Source organism: Puma concolor, chromosome B2, assembly GCF_028749965.1.
Source record: "Puma concolor isolate L17-30 chromosome B2, mPumCon1.1.hap2, whole genome shotgun sequence".
Taxonomy (NCBI): domain Eukaryota; kingdom Metazoa; phylum Chordata; class Mammalia; order Carnivora; family Felidae; genus Puma; species Puma concolor.
The window spans coordinates 28,847,751-28,871,967 of NC_141671.1; the positions used below are offsets into that span (position 1 = coordinate 28,847,751).

The following is a 24,217-nucleotide window of genomic DNA, read 5'->3' on the forward strand; positions in this document are numbered from 1 at the left end:
CTGAGCTGAAATCAAGAGTCAGAAGCTCAACCGACTGAGCCACCCAGACGCCCCTGATCTATTTTTTATTAAGTATTACATGGTGTTAATATTATGTTATTATTTTATAGATATATATTAGAGTATTTCTTGAAAAAAAACAGTTTTCTTTCCTGATATTTTTACTATAGTGCATGGACTAGGATCTCTAGTACAATTTTGAATTAAATGGTGAGAAGGGACACTTATCAAGTCCATTTTTGTCATCTATTGAGAGAATTCCACTTCTTTATAACTTATTTGTAGATTGTAGTTGTAGTTGTAGTTGCCATACTTACTAACATAACACTATAATAACCCTTTAAAGAACCCACTTTTCGCATTGTTTTTTTCCTCTAATAATAATCTTAAAAAAAATTTAATAGATCTCTCTTCTTAATTTTTCCTTGTACTTTCTATGAATTTAATTTTCTTTTTCTTGCTGTCTGAGGGAGAAGATTAAAGCATTTATTTTAACCTTCTCTTCCTATGAAACTTTTTTTTTCTAATTAATGCATTTTTAGTTATAAAACCCACTGCTGTATCTCTGTCACATAGATTTTGATATGTTGTATTTTCGTTGTCATTCTAGATTGTTATTAGTATTTCCTTTTTGGATGCCTCCTCTCTTTCAGGTATTAGCATTTGCATTTCACATGTCTGGAATATCTCTATAATCATCTTGTAGGTTTATGTTTCTAACTATTAGAAAAAGAGAGATGAGGGAGGCTAGAAGGGAACTCAAAGTTCATTGCCTGCCACTGTTATCCTCAATTGTTCATCCTTCTTAGTCTGATATATTTACTATTGTTAGATGTCAACCCTTTCTCAAGTGTATGGTGATATATATTCTTTGAATCTTTGCATGGCCAGAAACCTGTTTCTTAGACTCTGTTAAATGAATGACATCTTGGCTTAATATAGTATTCCATTCCTGTGGATATTATTCCAATGACTTTAAGTTCTAGTGTTGCATCTGAGAAATCTGATGTCAAACTGATTATTCTTTTTAAGTAATTTATTTTTTTGAGCTGGAAGCTTAAAAATTTTCTCTCTCTTTTTTAAATATTTAGAAATTAGGCACTTAAACATTTTTTGCAGTATCTCATATGTCTAGCCTGGAACCCAGCAAGCCTATTCAAATTGCAAAGTCAGTCTGTAGATCTAGATATTTTATTCTATTTGGTTTTTTTTTTTAATTTAAATTTTAGTTATTTAAGATACAGTGCAATATTGGTTTCAGGAGTAGGATTCAGTGATTCATCACTTACATACAACACCCAGTGTTCATCACAACAAGTGCCTTCCTTAATACCCATCTAGCCCATCTCCCACAATTATCCCTCCATCAACCCAGTTTGTTGTCTATCATTAACAGTCTCATGTGCTTTGTTTCATTTCTTCTCTTTTTTCCCCCTCTTCCCATAGATTCACCTGTTTTATTTCCTAAATTCCACATGAGTGAAATCATATAGTATTTGTCTTTTTTCTGATTGACCTATTTTGCTTAGCCTAATACATTCTAGCTCCATCCACATCATTGCAAATGGCAAGATGTCATTCTTTTTGATGTCCGAGTAATATTTCATTTTTTGTATATACCACAGTTGTGGTATATTTATCCATTCATCAGTTGATGGACATATGGGCTCTCTCTGTAGGTTAGCTATTGTTGATAATGCTGCTGTAAACATTGGCATGAATATACCCCTTTGAATCTATATTTTGGAATCATTTGGATAAATACTAATAGTGCAATTGCTTGATTGTAGGGTAGTTCTATTTTTTAGTTTTTTTTAATGACCTCCATACTGTTCTCCAGAGTGGCTGCACCATTTTGCATTCCCACCAACAATGTAAGAGGGTTCCCCTTTCTCCACGTCCTCACCAACACCCGTTGTTTCTTGTGTTGTTAATTTTAAGCCATTCCGACAGGTGTAAGGTGGTATGTCATTGTGGTTTTGAGATTTCCCTGATGATGAGTGATGTTGAGCATTTTTATGTGTCTGTTAGCCATCTGGATGTCTTCTTTGAAAAGTGTCTATTCATGTCCTCTGCCCATTTCTTAACTGGGTTATTTGTTTTTTGGGTGTTGAGTTTGATAAGTTCTTTATAGATTTTGGATACTAACCCTTTATCTGATATGTCATTTGCAAATACCTTCTCCCATTCCGTCGGTTGCCTTTTAGTTTTCTTGTTTATTTCCTTCACTGTGCAGAAGCTTTTTATTTTGATGACGTCCCAGTAGTTAATTTTTGCTTTGGTTTTCCTTCTCTCAGGAAACATATCTAGTAAGAAGTTGCTACAGCCAATGTCAAAGATGTTACTGTCTGTAACCTCTAGGATTTTGATGGTTTCTTGTCTCACATTTAGGACTTTCATCCATTTTGAATTTATTTTTGAGCATGGTGTAAGAAAGTGGTCCAGTTTCATTCTTCTGCGTCATCCTGTTTTTCCAGCACCATTTGTTGAAGAGACTTTTTTCCTTTGGTTATTCTTTCCTGCTTTGTCGAAGATGAGTTGACCATAAAGTTGCGAGTCCATTCTGGGTTTTCTATTTTGTTCCATTGATCTGTGTGTCTATTTTTATGCCAGTACCATACTGTCTTGATGATTACAGCATTGTAATATAGCTTGAAATCTGGAATTGGATGCCTCCAGTGTTGTTTTTCTTTTTCAGGATTGCTTTGGCTATTCAGGGTCTTTTGTGGTTCCATACAAATTTTAGGATTGTTTGATCTGGCTCTACAAAGAATGCTAGTGGTATTTTGATAGGGATTACATCAAATGTGTAGATTGCTTTGGCTAGTATATTCATTTCAACAGTGTTTGTTCTTCTAATTCATGAGTATGGAATGCTTTTCCATTTTTTTGTGTCCTCTTCAATTTCTTTCATAAGTCTTCTATAGTTTTCAGAGTACAGATCTTTTACCTCTTTAGGTTTATTCCTAGATATCTTATTGGTTTTGGTGCAACTGTAAATGGGATCGATTCCTTGATTTTTTTTTTTCTGCTGCTTTGTTATTGGTGTATAGAAATGCAACAGATTTCTGTACGTTGATTTCATGTCCTATGACTTTGCTGAATTCATGTGTTAGTTCTAACAATTGTTTGGTGGAGTCTTTCAGGTTTTCTACATATACTGTTACGTCATCTGTAAATAGTGAAAGTTTGACTTCTTCCTTGCAGATTTGGGTGCCTTTTATTTCTTTTTGTTGTCTGATTGCTGAGGCTAAGACTTCTATTATTATGTGTTATATACTAATGGTGACAGTGTACATCCTTGTCTTTTTCCTCACCTAAGAGTGAAGGCTCTCAGTTTTTCCCCATTGAGGATGATATTAACTGTGGGTCTTTCATACATGGCCTTTATAATGTTAATGTATGTTCCTTCTATCCCCACTTTCTTGAGGGTTTTTACTGAGAAAGGATGCTGTATTTTGTCAAATGCTTTTTCTGCATCTATTGACAGGATCATATGGTTCTTATCGTTTCTTTTATTAATGTGATGTATCATGTTGATTGATTTGTGAATGTTGAACCAGCCCTGCAGTCCAGGAATGAATTCCACTTGATCCTGGTGAATAATTCTTTTAATGTACTGTTGAATTCGATTTGCTAGTATCTTGTTGAGACTTTCTGCATCCATCATCAGGGATATTGACCTAAATTCTCCTTTTAAGTGGGGTCTTTGATTTTGGAATCAAGGTTATTCTGGCTTTGTAAGAATGAGTTTGGAAGTTTTCCTTCTATTTTGGGGGGATAGTTTGAGAAGAATTGATGTTAACTCTTCTTTAAATGTCTGATAGAATTCCCCTGGGAAGTCATCTGGCTCAGGATTCTTGTTTGTTGGGAGATTTTTGATAACCGATTCAATTTCTTTGCTGGTTATGGGTCTGTCCAAATTTTCTATTTATTCCTGTTTCAGTTGTAATTTGTATGTTTCTAGGAATTTGTCCATTTCTTCCAGATTGCCCAATTTGTTGACATATAATGTTTCATGGTGTTCTCTTACAACTGTTTTTATTTCTGTGATGTTCATTGTGATCTCTCCTCTTTCATCCATGCTTTTATCTTTTGGGTCCTTTCTCTTTTCTTTTTGATATGTCTGACTAGGGGGTTTAACAATTTTGTTAATTCTTTAAAGAACCATGTCTTAGTTTTGTTGATCTGTTATACTGTTTTTTGTTTGTTTCTGTATCATTTATTTCTGCTCTAATCTTTATTCCCCGTCTTCTGCTGACTTTAGGTTTTATTTGCTGTTTCTTTTCTAGCTTCTTTAGGTGTAAGTTTAGATCATGTATTTGTGACCTTTTTTGCTTCTAGAGATAGGCCTGAATTGCAATATACTTTCCTCTTAGCCTTTGCTGCATCCCAAAGGTTTTGGACTGTCATGTTTTCATTTGCATTTGCTTCCATGTATTTTTTTAAATTTCTTCTTTAATTTTCTGGTTAATCCATTCATTGTTTAGTAGGTTGTTCTTTAACCTCCATGTATGTGAGGGCTTTCCAAATTTTTTCTTGTGGTTTACACCAAATTTCATAGCATTGTGATCTGAAAATATGCATACTATGATCTCCGTCTTTTTGCACTTGTTGAGGACTGATTTATGACCCTGTGTGTGACCTATTCCAGAGAATTTCCCATGCGAACTCAAAAAGAATGTGTATTCTGCTTTAGGATGAAAGTTCCATATATATCTGTTAAGTCTGTTGGGTCCAGTGTGTTGCTCAAATCCATTGGTTCCTTGTTGATTTTCTGCTCAGATAATCTGCCCATTGCTATAATTTGGGTGTTAAAGTCCCCTATTATTGTTGTTTTATTATCAGTGAGTTTCTTTATGTTTGTTATTAGTTGATTTATGTATTTTAGTTCTTCCATGTTAAGGACATAAATTCTTGCACTTGTTAGGTTTTCCTGATGCATAGACCCCTTAATTATGATATAATGTTCTTCTTCGTCTCTTGTTACAGTGTTTGTTTTAAAATCTGGTTTGTCTGATATAAGTATAGGTACTACTGCTTTCTTTTGATGTCCATTAGCATGATAGATGTTTTTCCATCCCTTCTCTTTCAATCTGCAGGTGTCTTTAGGTCTAAAATGAGTCTCTCATAGGCAGTACATAGATGGCTCCTGTTTTTTGTATCCATTCTGTTACCCTATGTAAATGTAGTCCTTTTACATTCATAGTGATTATTGAAAGATTGAATTTAGTGCCATTGTATTGCCTGTATAGTTGATGTTTCTGGTGATCCTCTCTGGTCCTTTCTAAGGACCTTTTCTCAAAGAGTCCCCCTTAAAACTTCTTGCAGGGCTAGTTTAGTGGTCACAAATTCCTTTAGTGTTTGTCTGGGAAATTCTTTATCTCTCTTTCTATTCTGAATGACAGCCTTGCTAGATTAGGAATTCTTCACTGCATATTTTTCCAATTCAGCACACTGAATGTATCCTGCCACTTCTCTCTGGCCTGCCAAGTTTCTGTGGACAGTTCTGCTACAACCTGATCTTTCTTCCTTTGTAGGTTAAGGACTTTTCTTCCCTTGTTGCTTTCATGATGCTTTCTTTCTCTCTGTGTTTTGTGAATTTGACTATGATATGCCTTGATGATGACTGGCTTTTGTTGAATTTTTTTTTAATGTTTGTTTATTTACTTTTGAGAGAGAGATAGCACAAGTGGAGGAAGGGCAGAGAGAGAGAGAGGGAGACAGAGAATCCAAAGCAGGCTCTAAGCTCTCAGTGCAGAGCCTGATGTGGGGCTTGAGACCATGAATTGTGAGATCATGACCTGAGCCAAAGTCAGATGCTTAATCAACTGAACCACCCAGGTGCCCCAACTTTTGTTGAACTTAATGGGAGGTCTCTGTGTTTCTTGGATTTTGATGTCTTGGTCCTTCCCCAAATTAGGGAAGTTTTCAGCTATAATATGCTCACATAAACCTTGTGCTTCTTTTTCTCTCTCTTCATCTTCTGAGACTCCTATGATACAAATGTTATTAGGTTTTAATAAATCACTGAGTTCCTAAGTCTGTCTTTGTGATCCCTGACTTTTGTTTCCCTCCTCTTTTCAGCTTCATTATTTTCCATAATTTTGTGTTCTGTATCACTAATTTGCTCCTCTGCCTTGTCTATTCTCGTTTTTATGGCCTCCTTTTGGGTTTACATCTATCTCGGTGATAGCATTTTTAATTTTGGCCTGACTAGATTTTCGTTCTTATATCTCTGCATAAAGGGATTCTCTGGGGGTCTTATATGCTTTTTTCAAGCCCAGCTAGTATCCTTACAATCGTGTTTTTATTTTTTATTTGTTTTGACAGAGAGAGAGTGAGTAAGTGCTAGCGGGGGGCAGGGGCAAAAGGAGAGAATCCCAAGGAGGCTCCGCTCCACCAGCACATAGCCTGACCCAAGGCTTAAACTCACAACCCATGAGATCATGACCTGAGCTGAAACCAAGAATCAGACACTTAACTCATTGAGCCACCCAGGTGCCCCATAAATCATGATTTTAAATTTTAGTTTAGGCATCTTACTTATATCTGCATTGATAAGATTCCTGGCTGTCATTTGTCCTGTTCTTTCATTTGAGATGAACTCCTCTGTCTTGTCATTTTGGAGGAAGAAAAAACAATGATGATGATGATGATGATGATGATGATAGTAACAATAATAATAATAAATAGAATGAAATAAAAAATTAAACATCTTTTAAAAAATCAAATAAAGGAAGCTAGATCCTAGGTGTGTTTTGGTCTGCTTGTTAAGAGAAGCTTGATAGAATATAGGTGTAAGAAAAAAGCAGAAAATGGGGCACCTGGAAGGCTCAGTCTGTTAACCATCCTCCTTTAGCTCAGATCATGATCTCACAGCTCGTGAGTTCAAGCCCTGTATCGGGCTCCCTGCCAACAGCTCAGAGCCTGGAGCCTGCTTCCAATGGATTTTGATGTCTCCCTCTCTCTCTGCTCCTCTCCTGCTTGCACTCTTTCTTTTTCAAAAATAAATAAACATTAAAAAAAATGTTTAAAAGAATAAAGAAGAAAAGGCATTAAAATTTTAAAAAAACTAAAAGTTGAAATAAATATATAAAATAAAATTTAAAAAATTTGCTCTTTCTGTATCAAAGAAACAAAAGAAAACAACAACACCAACAACAACAACAAAAAAACAGAAGCAAAATTCAAACAAACAAAAAGGAACCCAAGTGAATCTAGATCCAGTTTCTCCTAGTGCTGAAATTTTGCAATACTCTATGTACAGTAGACTGAGCACATGGAAGGGATTTGTGCTGGTCCTGTTGGGGAGGATACTGCCACTTAGTTTCTCAGGTCAGCTTGCTACAGTGGAGCTGTACCTGGAGTGGGCAGTGTGGCTTTGGTGTAATGGCTCCATTCTCTGTTTGGTGGTGCTGTTTAGCTCACTGGAGTCTGTCCCTGTTGGGCTAATGGTGAAACTGGCTCTGCCAACTCTCAAATCTCCAGAGGAGGAAGTTGTTAGTATTCTCACTGACAGAGGATTACCTCTCCTGTGTTCCCTGCTTCTGTCAGCTCCCCACCTACCCCAGAGTTGTTCACCTACCAGTTGGTGCCTCCTTCCACAGTTTTACCTCAGGCTTGGCTGCTTCAAAACACTGCACTTAAAAAAACCCTGAGGTTTGGACTCAAAATGATCCTCTGGGGGAGGGTCTCCCCGCACTGAGACCAGGAAATGATCATGCATCTGTGCAGCAGCAGCAGCTCAGACTTTAGGGTAAATTGCAATACACAGCTGGTGCGAGGGTTTACTGCCCTCAGCCAGCATCTTTGTTCTTATATGGGTGAACATAGAAGCTTGATGGGATGGTGCCTGCCTGGTCTTTTGCCTCGCAGAGGCCTTATCGCCACTACCAAATGCACTCTAAGCAGGGGAAGTGCTTCTCCCTATGCCACCCAGGGGATTTCAGACTGTACTGTCTGCTCCTAGGCCTCTGCCCTGCTTTCTTAGTGGAGCACTGCCAGGCACTGACCTCTGAAACTTCAGACTCTGTGCTCCACTGTGTATAAAAAACTTGTAGTATTGAAACCCTCTCCTTTTGGGGCGCCTGGGTGGCGCAGTCGGTTAAGCGTCCGACTTCAGCCAGGTCACGATCTCACGGTCCGTGAGTTCGAGCCCCGTGTCAGGCTCTGGGCTGATGGCTCGGAGCCTGGAGCCTGTTTCCGATTCTGTGTCTCCCTCTCTCTCTGCCCCTCCCCCGTTCATGCTCTGTCTCTGTCTGTCCCATAAATAAATAAAAACGTTGAAAAAAAAATTAAAAAAAAAAAAAGAAACCCTCTCCTTTTTTCTCTGCCATTGATATTGGGGAACAATTTTCTTGTGCAGTCCCCTGTGCATGTATTCACTCTTTCTCTCTAGCTGCGTTCATGGGGAGTACTTTCTTGAGCAAAGATGACACACTGCACTCTCCCCATCTCTCTTTGTTCCTCTCCCTTCCCTCTGGATCACTGCAGCTCTACCCTCCCCCAGTTCACCTCTCCACACCAGGTACCAACCCTGTTTTGTCCCTCAAATTAGGCAGATTGTTCTATTAATCCTCAGATCGATTTCCTAGGTGTTCAAAATGGTTCGTTGTTCTAGCTGTGTTCGAGGGCCAAGACAAGCCCAGGACCCTGTTATTATTCTGCCTCCGCCCCACTATTGCTTGTTTATTATCTCTTCTGTGACCGCTCATATTATCCTATTTGAATTTCTGTTTCTTTGCAATTAAGAGTTCCTGGATCTAAGTCTCTCCCTTCCTAATTTCCACCCCTTTACATTTTACTCAGTGCTTTGAAGTACTTATTACACTCAATTTCAGTCTCAGTAGTGACCATTGGTTGCTCCAATTAATGTACTCAGTTGTTAGCTTTTTTGAAATCATGTGTATTATCTCCGTAAAGTCTTGTGTTGTATTGTACATTAATCTCCTTAAATGTTTTCATTATTTTTCTAAGTTCAAGTTGTTGCTTGTCTTTTCTACATCTGAATTTTACTTCTTCACAGATATTCCTGTTTATAGCTGCTAGACTATGTGGTGTAGAAGCAGACAGATCACCAATAGTCCACTGCAGAGGCCCTGGGGCCCACAGATTCTTTACTCTCAAATTTAGGACTCTACCTACCTACTCTGCAACGTCTTGGCCTCTTGAGTACCAGTGAGACCAGGCACAGACTTGTAGGACTGAGGCTACCTTCCTTACCCTGTTCTATTCCCACTACCAGCAGGAACTTGCAGTTCATGTAGGCTGAACTTTCTGTGTATAGTCCATATGTGGTAATTAGTTCTTGTTAAATACCTGTGGCCTTTGTTACTGAAAATAAATAAAAATCATGATTTTTGTAGGAAAAATTATAAGTATTTTTAAAATATACTGAAGTATTTATATTATTTTACTTTTTCCTTCATGCTCAAATAGACAACTCACCGTTTTTCTTTATTATGTGTTTACAGGTTAGCATGGCCTCATTGAAAGAATTAGACCAAAGACTCTTTGAAAATTACATTGAGTTGAAAGCAGATCCTATCGTTGGCTCCTTAGAACCTGGAATTTATGCAGGCTATTTTGATTGGAAAGACTGCCTGCCACCAACAGGTAAATGGTTTCAATTTACTGAAGTTCTCTAAAAGTAGTCCAGTACATCTAGAGTAATAAATATGGATACGATATTATCAATCAGTATATTCTTTTTTTTTTAAGTTTATTTATTTTGAGAGAGAGCACGATTGCCAAGGAGGGGCAGAGATAGAGGGAGAAGGAGAGAATCCCAAGCAGGCTCCATAATGACAGTGCAGAGCCTGATGCGGAGCCCAGACCCACAAACTGTGAGATCATGACCTGAGCCAAAATCAAGAGTCAGTCACTTAGCCAACTTAGTCACCCAGGTGCCCCTCAATTAGCATATTCTTAAAATGCTTTTCTTTTATTCACATTTTTTCTCATATTTACTCAGGGATTAGTTTGATTTTAACGTTTTACTAGCTTAAACCCATTTTTGATAGTTTGGATATTAGTGTACTTTATATTATTAATATTTAAGACTTAAAATTATTCTTAAATTCCAGAAGATAGTTACACCTTATAGTATTCAATCATTTTAGTAACATGTACCTTTTTCCCGCGATGTGGCTTCATTGCATAGATATACTATGAGTGACAGTTTTATATGATAACTTTGTGACTATCATCCAAAAATTTAAGAAATCTGGTCACTTCTATATATGACCTAATTATTAATGCTGAAAAGGTGAAAGATAGAGGAAAAATGTGTAAGAGTATGATCATTATAGTAATTTAGCAAAGAAAATTGGACCACAGAAGGATGATTGACACAGTTCCAGTATTATTTCTGTGACACCAAATGAAGTCATTTAAATCACTTCATGATACATATTTTAAAAATAACTATTGCTTGCTGAATCAAACTTCTTGATGCGTCAAATGTTTATGATTATGTGTGGATTATGTGTAGTATGAAATAGTGTGAAATACGTAAAACCAGGCTCCCTATTAACCTTTTTTATAAGAGCCTTACATAGAAATGGTCATGTTGATATTAGGCATAGATTCTGTTTAGATGTATATATGTAGATATAGCAGTGAATTGTTAATAGGCTTGAGTTAATTTTCATTCTTTTACCTAATTGTTTAAACCCTTTTTTTTTATTGTGTAGTGCATTTCTTAGATGGTGATTAAATTGTTTAATCTTTAAATACCTTTGGATTTTTATTGTGTGGTGTTAATATTAGGTGATAACATAATTTTGATGCTAGAAGTCAAAACTAAAAACCATAATCATTAAATTAAAGATATTTGGGGCACCTGGGTGGCTCGGTCAGTTGGGCATCCGACTTCGGCTCAGGTCATGATCTCATGGCTCAGTTTGAGCCCCATGTTGGGCTCTGTGCTGATGGCTTGGAGCCTGGAGCCTGCTTCGGATTCTGTGTCTCCTTCTCTCTCTCTCTGCCCCTCCCCTGCTTGCACTCTGTATCTGTCTCTCTCTCAAAAATAAATAAACATTTAAAAAGAAAGATATTTTATGTGACTAAGTATTTGATTTTCTGACAATCATTATAGTCATATGAGTCCTTCTGCCTACAGCTGGCCATAATTAATCTTTTTTCCTTAAACTCTGTTACTTTTCTATACACATACTTTGTCCAAACTGGATTATAGTTCATGTCCAAATGTATCCTTTTGTAATTCTTTTTTTTTTAAGTGTATTTATTTATCTTTAGAGAGAGAGAGAACACACACACTTGAGCATGAGTGAGGAAGTTTTAGAAAAAAGGAGAGAGAATCCCAAGCAGGCTCTGTACTGTTACTGTGGAGCCTGACGTGGGGCTCAAACCCATGAACCATGAGATCATGACCTGAGCCAAAATCAAGATTCAGATGCCTAACTGACTGATCCACCCAGGTGCCTCCAAATATATCCTTTTAAAGTTTAACTCAAATTCTGTTCATATTTTACAATCCTTGCAGTATCTTCCCATTATATTTACAGTAAAATGTGCAAAACAGGACAGGGCAGGCCCTTGACTGGTGCCCTGGTTGCTTGGCCCATCATCCATGAGTGTACTCCATGGTCTCTCTCCAGCTGCACTTTAGCACAGTGAGCCTTTTTGTTGCCCATATCTTTTTGTTTCCAAATCCTTCCACCTTACCCCTTCAAGACTGGTTTTTCCCTTTGCTTAGGCAGTAATTCTCCCTTCATAGAACTGATTCCCTTTTATCATTCAGGTCTTAAACTTAAATATCACCATACTAGCCATCCAAGCTGAAGAAATGACATGGCCAATGGGCAATAAGTGTGGTGTTTTAAATTTAACCTTTGAAAACTACCATATTTTACTTGTAAAATAATTACTTACAAGGGAGAATGCTGTAGATGTGGTTTCAGCACTGGCCTTTATACTGGTTGAACTTATTGCAGCTAAATCTATGAGGTCATAGTTAGTGGGTTAATTATCACTTTAAGTGAACACACATGACTTTTAACAACAAATTATCATTCTCAAGATCATCAGTCAGTAGCCTCTGGAATTTTTCGTCTATAATACCTTTTCAGAACTCTTGGGCCCAGATTTTGGAATTTCAATATTTTTGGATTTTAGAAAGACATAGTGCATGTGCCATATATTATGTTACATTCCCAGCAAGGATTTCTGCAGGGAAACATATGAATACTTAGATGAGGAGTGATAATGTAGTATCCTTATTCAAATCAGGTGAGAAATGCCACCAGAAGAATTCATCACAAATTTGCAAATTCACAAACAAAATTTTGCCTCTTGAATTCTGTACCTCCAGTATCTAAACTACTGCTTGGTACATAAGTCTGGTCAGTAAATATTTGTTCAGCGACTACTTGGATGACCTCTTTGTAGCTACCATGGGTGCCTCTGCTAGTGTCTTCACTTCCTGGTCATCTCTTCCTTAGCTGGCCTGTGCATGCTTCAGGGTCCATCTATGAAAGGAGTGGTTTTTCTGGAAAGTCTTCCTCCATCAACCCCAACAGGACTCTTTTTTCCTGAATCCCTACTACACCCTTTAACCTCTTTTATAATTCTTTAGTATATGTACATAATATATATATTTTTGTATCTGTTTTTATTCCCCAATTTTGGAGGAATTTTTAATGATGTGAGGAGATTCTTTTCACATTTACAGATTTCAAATTATTTAAGTATTTTTGTAGAGCAATGACTGAAAGTTTCATAATTCCAAGGGATGGATATTAGAAGCGTTTTCAGTAAAATCTATTTTCTACTCATGGTAACAGTGCACAATACTGAGATATCGCCCTTACTGTTCCTGGACCACTGCTAGTGAGCTAAATGTCACTGCCCTGCCCTTTCCCCCAGTCTTAGAAGAATTAGACAAAAATTGCCAAGTGCTGTGGACCAGCCTGATAACTGCTTCTCCTTCGTCTGGGCTGCTTTCACCTTCTAAGACTGCTGAGAGGGATGGCATCTGGTGACCACTTTTCCTTTTTCATTTGTAACACCTCACCTTGTGTATACATAAATAAATTATCTCATAGGGAAAGAAAAGCCTGAGCCTTGCTATGCCAAACTTTTGTGGAAATAGTTTGGCAATCCCAGATATTCAAAAATAAAGCAGTTGTTATAGACAGGCCATGTACGTGCAAACACACACACATGCACACAGGCATGTACATCCTAAGTTTTAAGTCTCTTGCAGGCAGATGGCTTTAATTAATTTGTGTCCTTATAACATCTGACTAAGTGACTTGCATATAATTACCACTTACTACCTGTGGTTCTAATTTTCTAAATTTTAGCAATCTTAAAATAACCAGATTATTTATAATCTCTTGTGAATCCAGGGGGTAGGACATTAAGCACTAAACTAGCAGCTGTAGTCGCCCTAACTGTAAATCACAATCCCCATCACTCTTCTCTTTACAACCCAGCTTTTAAAAAGTTATGTCTTGGGGCGCCTGGGTGGCACAGTCGGTTAAGCGTCCGACTTCAGCCAGGTCATGATCTCGCGGTCCGTGAGTTCGAGCCCCGCGTCAGGCTCTGGGCTGATGGCTCAGAGCCTGGAGCCTGTTTCCGATTCTGTGTCTCCCTCTCTCTCTGCCCCTCCCCCGTTCATGCTGTCTCTGTCTGTCCCAAAAATAAATAAACGTTGAAAAAAAAAATTTAAAAAAAAAATAAAAAGTTATGTCTTCCCTCAAAGAGTCCATGCTAGGGCTATCTGTGTTCTTGTGTCACTTGATCTCTCTCATCCCCTGAAGCCTGCCACATCCCCGCCCCCCCAGTTGAGACTGTTCTCACTGAAGCTACCTCTGATGCTATACAGCTGACCCTTGAACACACAGGTTTGAACTATACAGTTCCACTCATACATGAATTTTTTTTAACACAGCACAGCACTGAAAATGTATTTCCTCTTCCTTATTTCTTTAATAACATTTTCTTTTTTTGTAGCTTACATTATTGTAAGAATACAGTAGAAATGTATTATATATAATATATAAATATATAATATATATTGTATGTATTATATATACTAAATAATACACAGAATATACAAAATATGTGTTAATTGACTGTTTATGTTATTGGTAGGACTTCTGGTCAACAGTAGGCTATTAGTAATTAACTTTTTGCACAAAGTTACAGTGGATTTTCCATTGTTTAGGAGTCAGCACCCCAAACTCTGCATTGTTCAAGGGTCAGCTGTAGTTTGGAATCTGTGATGCAAACACTTCATATTCCATGTTTCTGTAGTACTCCCATTGTTGATCTCCCTTCCTGAGACTTTCTGTGGCATCTCTGATCCCACTACTAGTTGACAGCCCTCAGCTTCCTTGGTGGATTGGCTTCTCTTCCTCTGCATAGCCTTACACTGCTGGTATCCCCAGGACTCTATCTTTCCCTCTTCTTGCCAGACTGTCCTCAAACTATCTCTGAGTGATTTCATCCACCATAATTTAGATAAAATCAGACTGACTGGTGCCTCCAGCATCTACATCTATAGCCTAATCTCTCTACTCTGAGATCAAGGTCTTTCTATCAGCCTTCCTAGTAGATGTCTCCACTGGAACATTCCAGAGACCTCTTCAGCTTAGCAAGTCCAAAAGCAAATTCATCACCTTTGCTTTCTCATCATCACCACATCAGCTCTTTCTGCTGCTGAACCTCCACTCAACTGGGAATGGGTGAAGACCTCAGCTAAGACTCCCCTCTCCATCTTGTTCAAGAAAACACTTGGTTATGAGTCCCCTCGTTTCCATTTCTGAGTTCTGCCCCTCATCATTTTTCACTGTTTCTTGTCAAGATACTTGAGGGTTCTCTTCTTCGTACCAGCACCCAATCTTGCCTGTTTCAGGTTCACTTCTGCCTTTTTGAAAAACTCCTCTTTCTAAAATATAAATGAGATCTGTCACTCCTCTGCTTCAAACGCTTCAGGATGACCTATTATCCCTCAGGCTTAAACCTAAACTTGCTAGACATTGCTTACACTTAATTATGGCTATCCTTTACCTCCCTCATGCTTCTTCCCTATACCTCTTACACATCCCTTCTCTAGGCAACTGGCAGTCAGAGCCATTTCAGTCCTGAAAGCCTTCTCCACTCCTGCTCTTTTCTGATAAGTAGGCACTGCCTCCTCTGGGAAGCTTTCCTTCCCACCTCCTTGCACACCTCCAGGTTGGGTTGGTCTCCCTCATCCCTCCTGCTCCTGAAGCAGTTTTCTGTCCCTCTTGTACATAGGAATTGTCATCATCTGCTTGCTGCTGTTCTGCTGTGCTGGGACTCCTTAGCACAGTGGCTGACTTTTTCATATCCATACTCCCAGGGTTTAGCAGAGTCTACATAACAGAAGATGCTCTGTAAATGCTTGTTAAGTGAACAAAGATGGGTAGTTTATTAGTATACAGTCTTAACTAAATCGTAGGTCAGTCTTCAGTTTGTTATCTTTCAAGTATTTGCTACATGGTTTTGCAGTGATTATTCTAATTTTTTTCAATAAAAGAGTTAGTCATGTAATCTTCTAGTTTCCATTACTCTTGTTGACTTTTTTTAGGTGGTACGCAGTAGATATTATTTGTTGAATTGAATTAAAATAAGCCTTTTATTTTTTTTTAATTTTTTTAACATTTATTCATTTTTGAAAGGCAGAGAGACACAGAGTGCGAACGGGGGAGGGGCAGAGAGAGAGGGAGACACAGAAACAGAAGCAGGCTCCAGTGTCTGAGCTGTCAGCACAGAGCCCGATGTGGGGCTCGAACTCACGGACTGCGAGATCACGACCTGAGCCGAAGTCGGCCGCTTAACTGACTGAGCCACCCAGGCGCCCCAAAATAAGCCTTTTAGCACTCACGTTCTTATCTTCTGTGAATTCTCATATGGTAGTTTTATGCACTCCCTAAAGTTTGAACAATTGCATCTGAGTTAAAATGTGAATATAAAGTATATCCCACACATCAGTAGTTCTGTGTGGCATTGCCTAGTTTAAGTGAATTTAGTTAAATTTAATATTTTTTCCGATGATTAGCATGTGTTAAACATAATTGTTAGCACTGACATTGTTCTTAAATTATTTGGTATTTGTTTAAGGTTATGAAATTATTTGTGATGTTTCTGTGAGAATGGGAAAAATCATGACATAGCCACTCCAAGTTTCCTGCATGTTCAATGATTGCTACAACAAGGCTTGGTCACTAAGCTTCAGTCTCCACTAACACTTGTTCATATCTATCTCCATTGAAACTCTGGTTGTTACTGAGAAACATAATTTATTTGTAAATGATGCAGAGGAGGGCTGTCTTTCCACCTCCTTCCCCACCCCAGACTTGGAGCTTCCCCTAATAAGCAGTTAGGTGCCTTTAGTGCATGCTGAAGACAAGCAACAGCAATCACAGAATTCCTGATCGGGTAGGACTGAGGTCTTTCTTATTAGCTCATCCCTTTAAGGGGTGTCTTTGGAAAAGAGCAGTTCAGGAGGTCTTCTTTTCCCTAAAGGGGCGTGGTCCTTTTACTACTTCAGAGGCTGTGATTGCTGGCCACTGTTATGCCATGGTGGATGCCAGGAAATGACCTCAGTGAGGAGTCACAAGAGAGCAAGGAGTGTGGGAAAGGCAATGCCAGGCTGTTAGGGACTTTTGGTTTCTATTTCATCCAATTAGATGATTTCAGTGATTCAGAGTTTCCCAGTCCTCCCTTTATAATATTTATTTAAGGTACTCAAAGTTTCTTCTCTACTACCTTCATATTTTCTCAGCCATAAAATTGAGCTAGTTTAAGCCACTGATGTGAGTAATAATGGTTTGTGGCCTCTGGATAAATTTTTTGTAGAAAATTAAGATTCTCCTGCCTGTGTGACATTAAGTGGTATGGCTTTCGCCTCCTTTTTTTTTTTTTTTTTTTTTAAATAAACATCCTTTCAAGAATAGAAGGCACATGGCACTGCAGTGTCAGCAATTTATTTACTCTTTCCCAAATTCCAAAAACACTTAGAAATTGTCAGTGTTTGTTTCCCTTTTATAAACTGTTTTTAATACTGTTCTTTGTGTAGTTTTGACTTCATGATCACTAACTGAACCTGTCTTGCATAGTCATATAGTGATTCTTAGTTTGTTTAAAGTTGACTTAAGTTGAGACCTCATGTAAAGTGAACAGCCAAAATAGTTTGACTATTAATCTTGCAAAATAATTTCAATTAACATTAGTATTATCTTTAGAGTTTTCATCTTGAAAAACTGAATTTTGCAAATCAGATAGGTAACTGATTACTTATTACTGTAGTTGGCAATAAATTTAGTTTCTGATACTGTATGTAGTAATTAAAAAAAAATCCAGTTGATTAATTTCATGATTCAAGAGGAGATATCCGTTAGAGCCATTGCTATGCTTTTTTAACCCGACAGTTGGATATTTAAATTGCTGTCACCCCTTTATTTGTGTACATGTCAGGAAAGATTATTCTGGTTAGTTATGAGTCACCTAACTGATTGTTTAATTGTTCTATTATCCATAGTTATTAAGAGCTCTGAGTATTTGCATTTGATAAATTTTAACTAAATTAAGAATATTGTTTTCCATTTACAAATGCATATGGAAATTCACATCTTTATAATAGATTAAATAAAAATAATTTTTCTTTAAATTTTTACTTAAATTTGGTTTTAATGATTTTTTCTATCTAAAAGGCATATAAACTTATATATGTATTCCTTATATATATTTAATTAATGAATTTAAACTTAACCATTTTTACATAGGTAGTTAACTTTTAATTATCAATTTTTATTGAAGTATAGTTGGCATACAATATTATATTAGTTTCAGATATACAGCATAGTTACTCAGCAAATCTATACATTGTGAAATGCTCACATAGTAAATATAGTTACTGTATTTCACCATTCAAAGTTATTAAAATATTAATGACTATATTCCCTATCCTGTACTTTTCATCCCTATGACATATTTATTTTATATAACTGGAAGTATGTACCTCTTAATCCCCTTCATCTATTTCAGCCATTCCTCCACCCACCTCCCCTTTGATAACTACCAGTTCATTCTCTGTATTTATGAGTCTTTTTCTGTTTTTGTTTGTTTTGTTTCTTAGATTTCACATATAAGTGAAATCATATGATATTTATTTTTTTCTGTCTGACCTATTTCACTTAGCATTATACCCTCTAGGTTCATCCATGTTGCAAATGACAAGATTTCATTCTTTTTTAATGTCTGAGTAATATTCCATTGTATGGAACCATAAAGGTACCATATCTTTATCCATTTGTCCTTTATCCAAGGATGCTTGGGTTGCTTCCATATCTTGTTTTTGTAAATAATGCTGCAATAAACATAGGGGTGCATATGTCTTTTCATGTTTTTGTTGCATGTTCAAGTGCTTTTGTTTTCTTCAGGTGAATATCCAGAAGTGGAATTTCTGGGACATATGGTATTTCTGTGTTTAATTTTTTGAGGAAACTTCATATGGTTTTTTTATTGTGGCTGCACCAATTTATATTCCCACTAATAGTACACAAATGTTCCCTTGCTCCATGTCCTCACCAGCACTAGTTTTCTCTTATCTCTTTGAACTAGCCATTCTGACAGGTGTGAGGTGGTATCTCATTGGAGTTGTGATTTGCATTTTCCTGATGATGTTGAGCATCTTTTCATGTGTCTTTTGGCCATCTCTGTATCTTCTTTGGAGAAATGTCTATTGAGGTCCTCTGCCCTTTTAATTGTATTATTTGTGGGGGGTGTTTGTTGTTGTAGGAGTTCTTTATATAGTTGAGATATAAACCTTTAATAGATGTTATCATTTCCAAATATCTTCTCACATTCAGTAAGTTAGTTGCCTTTTCATTTTGTTAATGGTTTCCTTTGATGTGCAAAAGCTTTTCCATTTGACGTAGTACCAATTGTTTATTTTTGCTTTTGTTACCTTTCCTTGAGAAGACAGATACAGAAAAATTCTTCTAAGGCTGATGTCCAAGAGATTACTGCCTATGTTTTCTTTTAAGAGAGGTTTTATGGTTTCAGGTCTCACATTTAGGTCTTTACTCCATGTTGAGTTTATGTATGGTATAAGAAAGTGATCTAGTTTTAGTCTTTTGCATGCAGTTGTTACAACATTATTAATTGAAGATACTTTTTTTTTTTTTTTGCATTGTGTATTTTGCCTCATTTGCTATAGATTAAGATACCATATAAGCATGGGTTTATTTCTGAGCTCTCTATTCTGTTCCATTGATCTATGTAGCTCTTCCTGTGCCAGGACCATACTGCTTTGATTATTATAGCCTTATAGTATATCTTGAAACCTGGAGTTGTGATACCTAGAGCTTGTTGTTCTTTCTCAAGATTGCTTTGGCTATTTGGGGTCTTTCATGGTTCCATACAAATTTTAGGATTATGTTCTAGTTCTGTGAAAAATACTATTGATATTTTGGTAGGGATTATGTTGAATCTGTACCTTGAGTATAGACATTGTAACTCTTCCAATGTAGGAGCATGGAATATCTTTCCATTGTTTTGTTTCATGTTCAGTTTGTTTTATCAGAGTTTTATAGTTTTCAGAGTACAGGTCTCTCTCTTCCTTGGTTAAGTTTATCCTTATGTATTTTATTATTTTTGGTGTAATTGTAAATGGGATTAATTTCTTAATTTCTGCCACGTTATAATTTGTATATAGAAGTGCAACAAACTTCTGTATATTAATTTTGTATTCTGCAACTTCACTGAATTCATTTATTCCAATTTTTTTTGGTGGAGTCTTTAAAGTTTTCTGTTTAGTATCATGTCATCTACAAATAGTGACAGTTTTACTTTTTCCTTCACCAGTTAGATGACTTTTTTTTCCTTTGCGATTGCCATGGCTTGTTTTTGTTGTTGTTGTTTTCTAGTTTCTAGAGTCTTGACATACAGAAGCAGACACAAGCAAGGCAGGCAGCACTAGGTATACAGAAAGGGGTGGCCTGGGCCAAGGCCCAAGCATCCCTCCCCTCCATGCAAGGTCCCTAGGAGATGCAGCTGGCCCAGCCTCTGTGGAGCAGAGGGTGAAGGGGGACACAGATCTCTGGGGATGTGGGCAGGTTTAGGCAGCTTCCAGAAAAATGGAGCAGAGAGTGATTCTTAGAGGTAAGGCCTTACAGTACCCTGAGAAGCAAAGAAACCAGGACCTTCCCAGGGTGTTCCAATTTTTTCCTCATTAAAAACTTTTTTTTTTTTTTAATTAGCACAAACAAAACCAAATTGAACAGCTTTAAAGTTCCAAGCAATCTGAATCTAGGGGGTATGCATGTGGCCAGATGTGCTTTCGTGAACAGCAGCTACTGAACTGTCCCAGGCCTTTGACCCCTGGGGAAACCCCTACAGCCAGTGCACAAGCCCCCATGTGAGGGAATGGTAGGGTCCCAGGCAAGTTGCTACACTGGTCCCCTTCCTTGTTAAGCACCGCTGGCCCCAGCCCAGGGAAGATCCATAGAGAAGGGTCACTTGAGCTCCCCAGCTCCTGATCCGCGTTGCACTTGGGTCACAAGTTGGGGTTTGAGGCGGCAGGGCTTGGCAGTGACAGGGCTCTCTGGCAAGGATCAGGGAGAAATAGAGTAGAGGAAGAGACCGTGTGTGCACACACATGCTCACCACCCACCAGTTAACAGAGCTGGGTCTGCAAGTGTCACAAAGGCTGAAAAGAGAGTCCTGCCATGATGGAAAAGCAGCAAATCCCGGGGCCCTTCTGCTCTTTTTAGTGCCAGGAAAACACTGACGATAAGTGGGTATACTCTCTGGAATAAAGATGGTAAGAGTAGACATCCTTGTCTATTTCCTTATCTGTGATACGGGGGTAGATAAAGGATTACCAATTTTCTTGATCATTTCAAAGAACCAGCCTCAGGTTTCATTGATCTGTTCTGTTTTGTTTTTACTCTCTATTTCATATATATCTGCTCCAATCTTCATTATTTCCTTCTTTCTGCTGGTTTGGGGTTTAGTTTGTTATTCTTTTTTACCTTCTTTAGGTGTAAGTTTAGATTGATTATTTGAGATTTTTCTTCTTGACGTAGGCCTTTATTGCTATAAACTTCACTCTTTATTACAGCTTTTACAGCATCTCAAAGGTTTTAGACTGCTTTCATTTATCTCCATATATTTTTTTACTTCCTCTCTGATTTCTTGGTTGACCCACTCAGTGTTTAGTAGAATGTTATTTAACCTCCATGGATTTGTATTCTTTCCAGATTTTTTCTTGTGGTTGATTTCTGTCTAGTTTCATAGCATTGGTAGAAAAGATGCACGGTATGACGTTAGGCTTTTCAAATTTGTTGTGACTTGTTTTGTGGCTTAACATATGATCTCTTCTGGAGAATGTTCCATGAGCACTTGAAAAGGATGTATATTCTGCTGTTTTAGGATGGAATGTTCTGAATATATCTGTTAGATCCATCTAGTCCAATGTGTCATTTAAAGCCACTGTTTCCTTGTTGATTTTCTGTCTGGCTGGTCCTTGTGGGAAGGGATCTATAGGCACTTGGGAAAACTGCTGAGGCCTGCTGGTTTGTCCACAGAAGAATGCCTCATGTGCTGTTACCAAGCTAGGTGGAGAGGGTTGGCACTGTGCTGCTTCTGTAGGTGTCCATGTATCTAGGTTGGGATATGGGGAGGAAGATGGTGCCTGCCAGCTCTTTTGTGATTGAGAAGGTTCCAAAGATCTCTGCTCCTCCAGCACAGGCTTTGAGATCATTAAATAAATCTCCTTCCCATATATCCCAGGCATTTTCAAATTGCTTCTTCTATGCTATATCTCACCAGTGCTGTTTGTTGTGCTGTCTCTTTAAGGGTGGGGATTCAGTTTCCTCTCACCCTCCCTGCTCTTCCAGTGCCAAGCCAGCCAGGTTTTAAAAGTCCAGGTGTTAAGCCCCATTGATTGTTAAGAACTCTGTAAGTCAGGCAACTCTGGCCTTGAAAGCCAAATTTTATGGAGATTTGTCTTCCTAGTACATGCCCTCTGTGCCTGGGAATCCCAGCCCAGTCTACTCTTCTCACCTCTCCATGCCCACAATATCCCTCCTTCCTGTGGACAGTCCCATAGGTTCATTTGCCTCCTGACCCCATTTCATTTCCACCCTTGCTACCTACCCTATTAAATGTGGCCCTTTCTCTACATTTATCTGTGGAGAGTCTGTTATGCCAGTCTTTTGCTCATATTTTCTGTTTATCTACACTGATGTGTGTTTATCTAATTGTATCTCTGGTTCGAGGTAAGCCCAGGATCCTCCTATTCCAACATCTTCCCTGGAAGTTTTCTAGACCATTTACACTTAAAATAATGATAGTAATGTACTCATTGTCATTTTGTTCACTGTTTTCTGGTTGTTTTTGTAGTTCTTCTCTGTTCCTCCTTGCTTTCTGTAGTGTTATACTTCAATTTCTTTTTTTTTTTTTTTTTGTATCATGTTTTTGGTTTGTGGTTACCATAAAGTTAAAAAATGGCATTTTTTTCAGATATAACATTTTAAGTATATAGCAATATATTTTACATTGATGGTCACTTAAGTATGAATACATTCTAAAAGCACTGTACTTTCACTCTCCACTTATACATTTTATGTATATATTATATTTTACATCTTTTTATTTTGTGAATTCCTTGACTAATTTTTTAGGTATAATTAATTTTGCTACTTTTGTCTTTTAATCTTCATATAACTTTGTAAGTAATTGAGTACTATCTTTACTATATGTTTGCTTTTACCAGTAAAATCATTTTCTTCCATAATTTAGTTCAAATTATTTCCTTTTCTACTTGAGTCCCTTTATCATTTCTTGTAAGTCCAGTTTAATGGTGATGGACCCCATAACTTTTGTTTGTCTTGGAACTTCTTTCTCTCTCCTTTATTTCTGGATGATAATTTTGCTAGGTAGAGTATTCTTGATTGTAGGGTTTTTTTCTTTCAGCGCTTTGAATGTATCATGCCACTCCCTTCTGGCCTGCAGAGGTTCTGCTGAAAAATCAGTTGATAGCCTTATGTGGTATCCCTTGTACACAACTCTTTGCTTTTCTTATGCTGCTTTTAAGATTCTCTATCTTTAATTTTCAACATTTTATTTATTTTATTTTGAGAGAGAGGGAGGGGCAAGTGAATGAGGGAGAGAGAGAGAAAGAAGCAGGGCTCATGCTCCCCCAACGCAGGGCTGGTGCTCACCTGAAGCGGGGCACAAGCTTACCCAAAGGGAGGCTTGAGTTCACCCGATGCAGGACTCAGACTCATAAGCCATGAGATCATGACCTAAACCGAAGTCAGATGCTTAACAACTGAGCCACCCAGGCACCCTAATTTTCAGCATTTTAACTATTATGTGTCTTGGTGTGGACCTCTTTGGGTTCATCTTGTTTGGGACTTTTTATACTTTCTGGGCCAGGATGTCTGTTTCCTTCCCCAGGTTAGCAAAGTTTTCAGGTATTATTTCTTCAAAGAGGTTTTCTACCTCTTCTCTTTTCTCCTTCTGAGACTCCTATAACGTAAATGTTATTACACCTGATGATGTTTCAGAGGTTCCACACCTAGTCTTATTTTTTATTATCCTGCTTCTTTTAGCTGGTCAACCTCAGTACTTTCTGTTACCCTGTCTTACAGATTGCTCATCCCTCCTTTTGCATGCTCTAATCTACTGTTGATTTGCTCCAGTGTATTTTTAATCTCACTTACTGTATTCCTTTGGTCTAATTGGTTAATTTTTATATTTTCCATCTCTGTTGAAGTTCTCACTGAGTTCATCCACTCTTCTCTCAAGTTCATTGGGCCTCTTTATAACCATTATGTTGGACTCTTTATCAAGTAGATTGCTTATTTCTGTTTTGTTTAGTTATTTTTCTGAAGTTTTGCCTTGTTCTTTCATTTGGAGCATATTCCTCTATTTCTTCATTTTGTTTTACTTTCTATGTTTCTATGAATTAGATAAAACTGATACCTCTCTCAGACATATTTAGGAAAGCCCCCTACATACATGGTGTTGCCTGGTGGCTTAACTAGCTGGAACTATAATGGGCATGGTCTGGTAGTCCCGGGGGTGTTCTGTGCCAGGGCTCCCTTGGTGTGGGATTGCTGGAGTCAGGACAGAGCAGTTCAGCGTGCTCCATGCAAGAGACACCCCAGTGGGATGGCTGGAGCTGAAGTGGATGAGAGCTGACAAATCC

General features: G+C 37.8%; 1 protein-coding gene across 3 annotated transcripts in view; it reads left to right on the forward strand.

Annotated features, from left to right (window-relative positions):
- The window catches only part of EXOC2 (exocyst complex component 2), a 275,073-nt gene that overhangs the window by 186,892 nt on the left and 63,964 nt on the right, over nt 1–24,217 (forward strand). For all 3 annotated transcript variants that reach the window (XM_086706457.1, XM_086706459.1, XM_086706458.1), the window contains one exon: nt 9,477–9,618. In XM_086706457.1, coding sequence (XP_086562583.1) covers nt 9,477–9,618 — 142 coding nt within the window. The remainder of the gene's footprint in view (nt 1–9,476; nt 9,619–24,217) is intronic.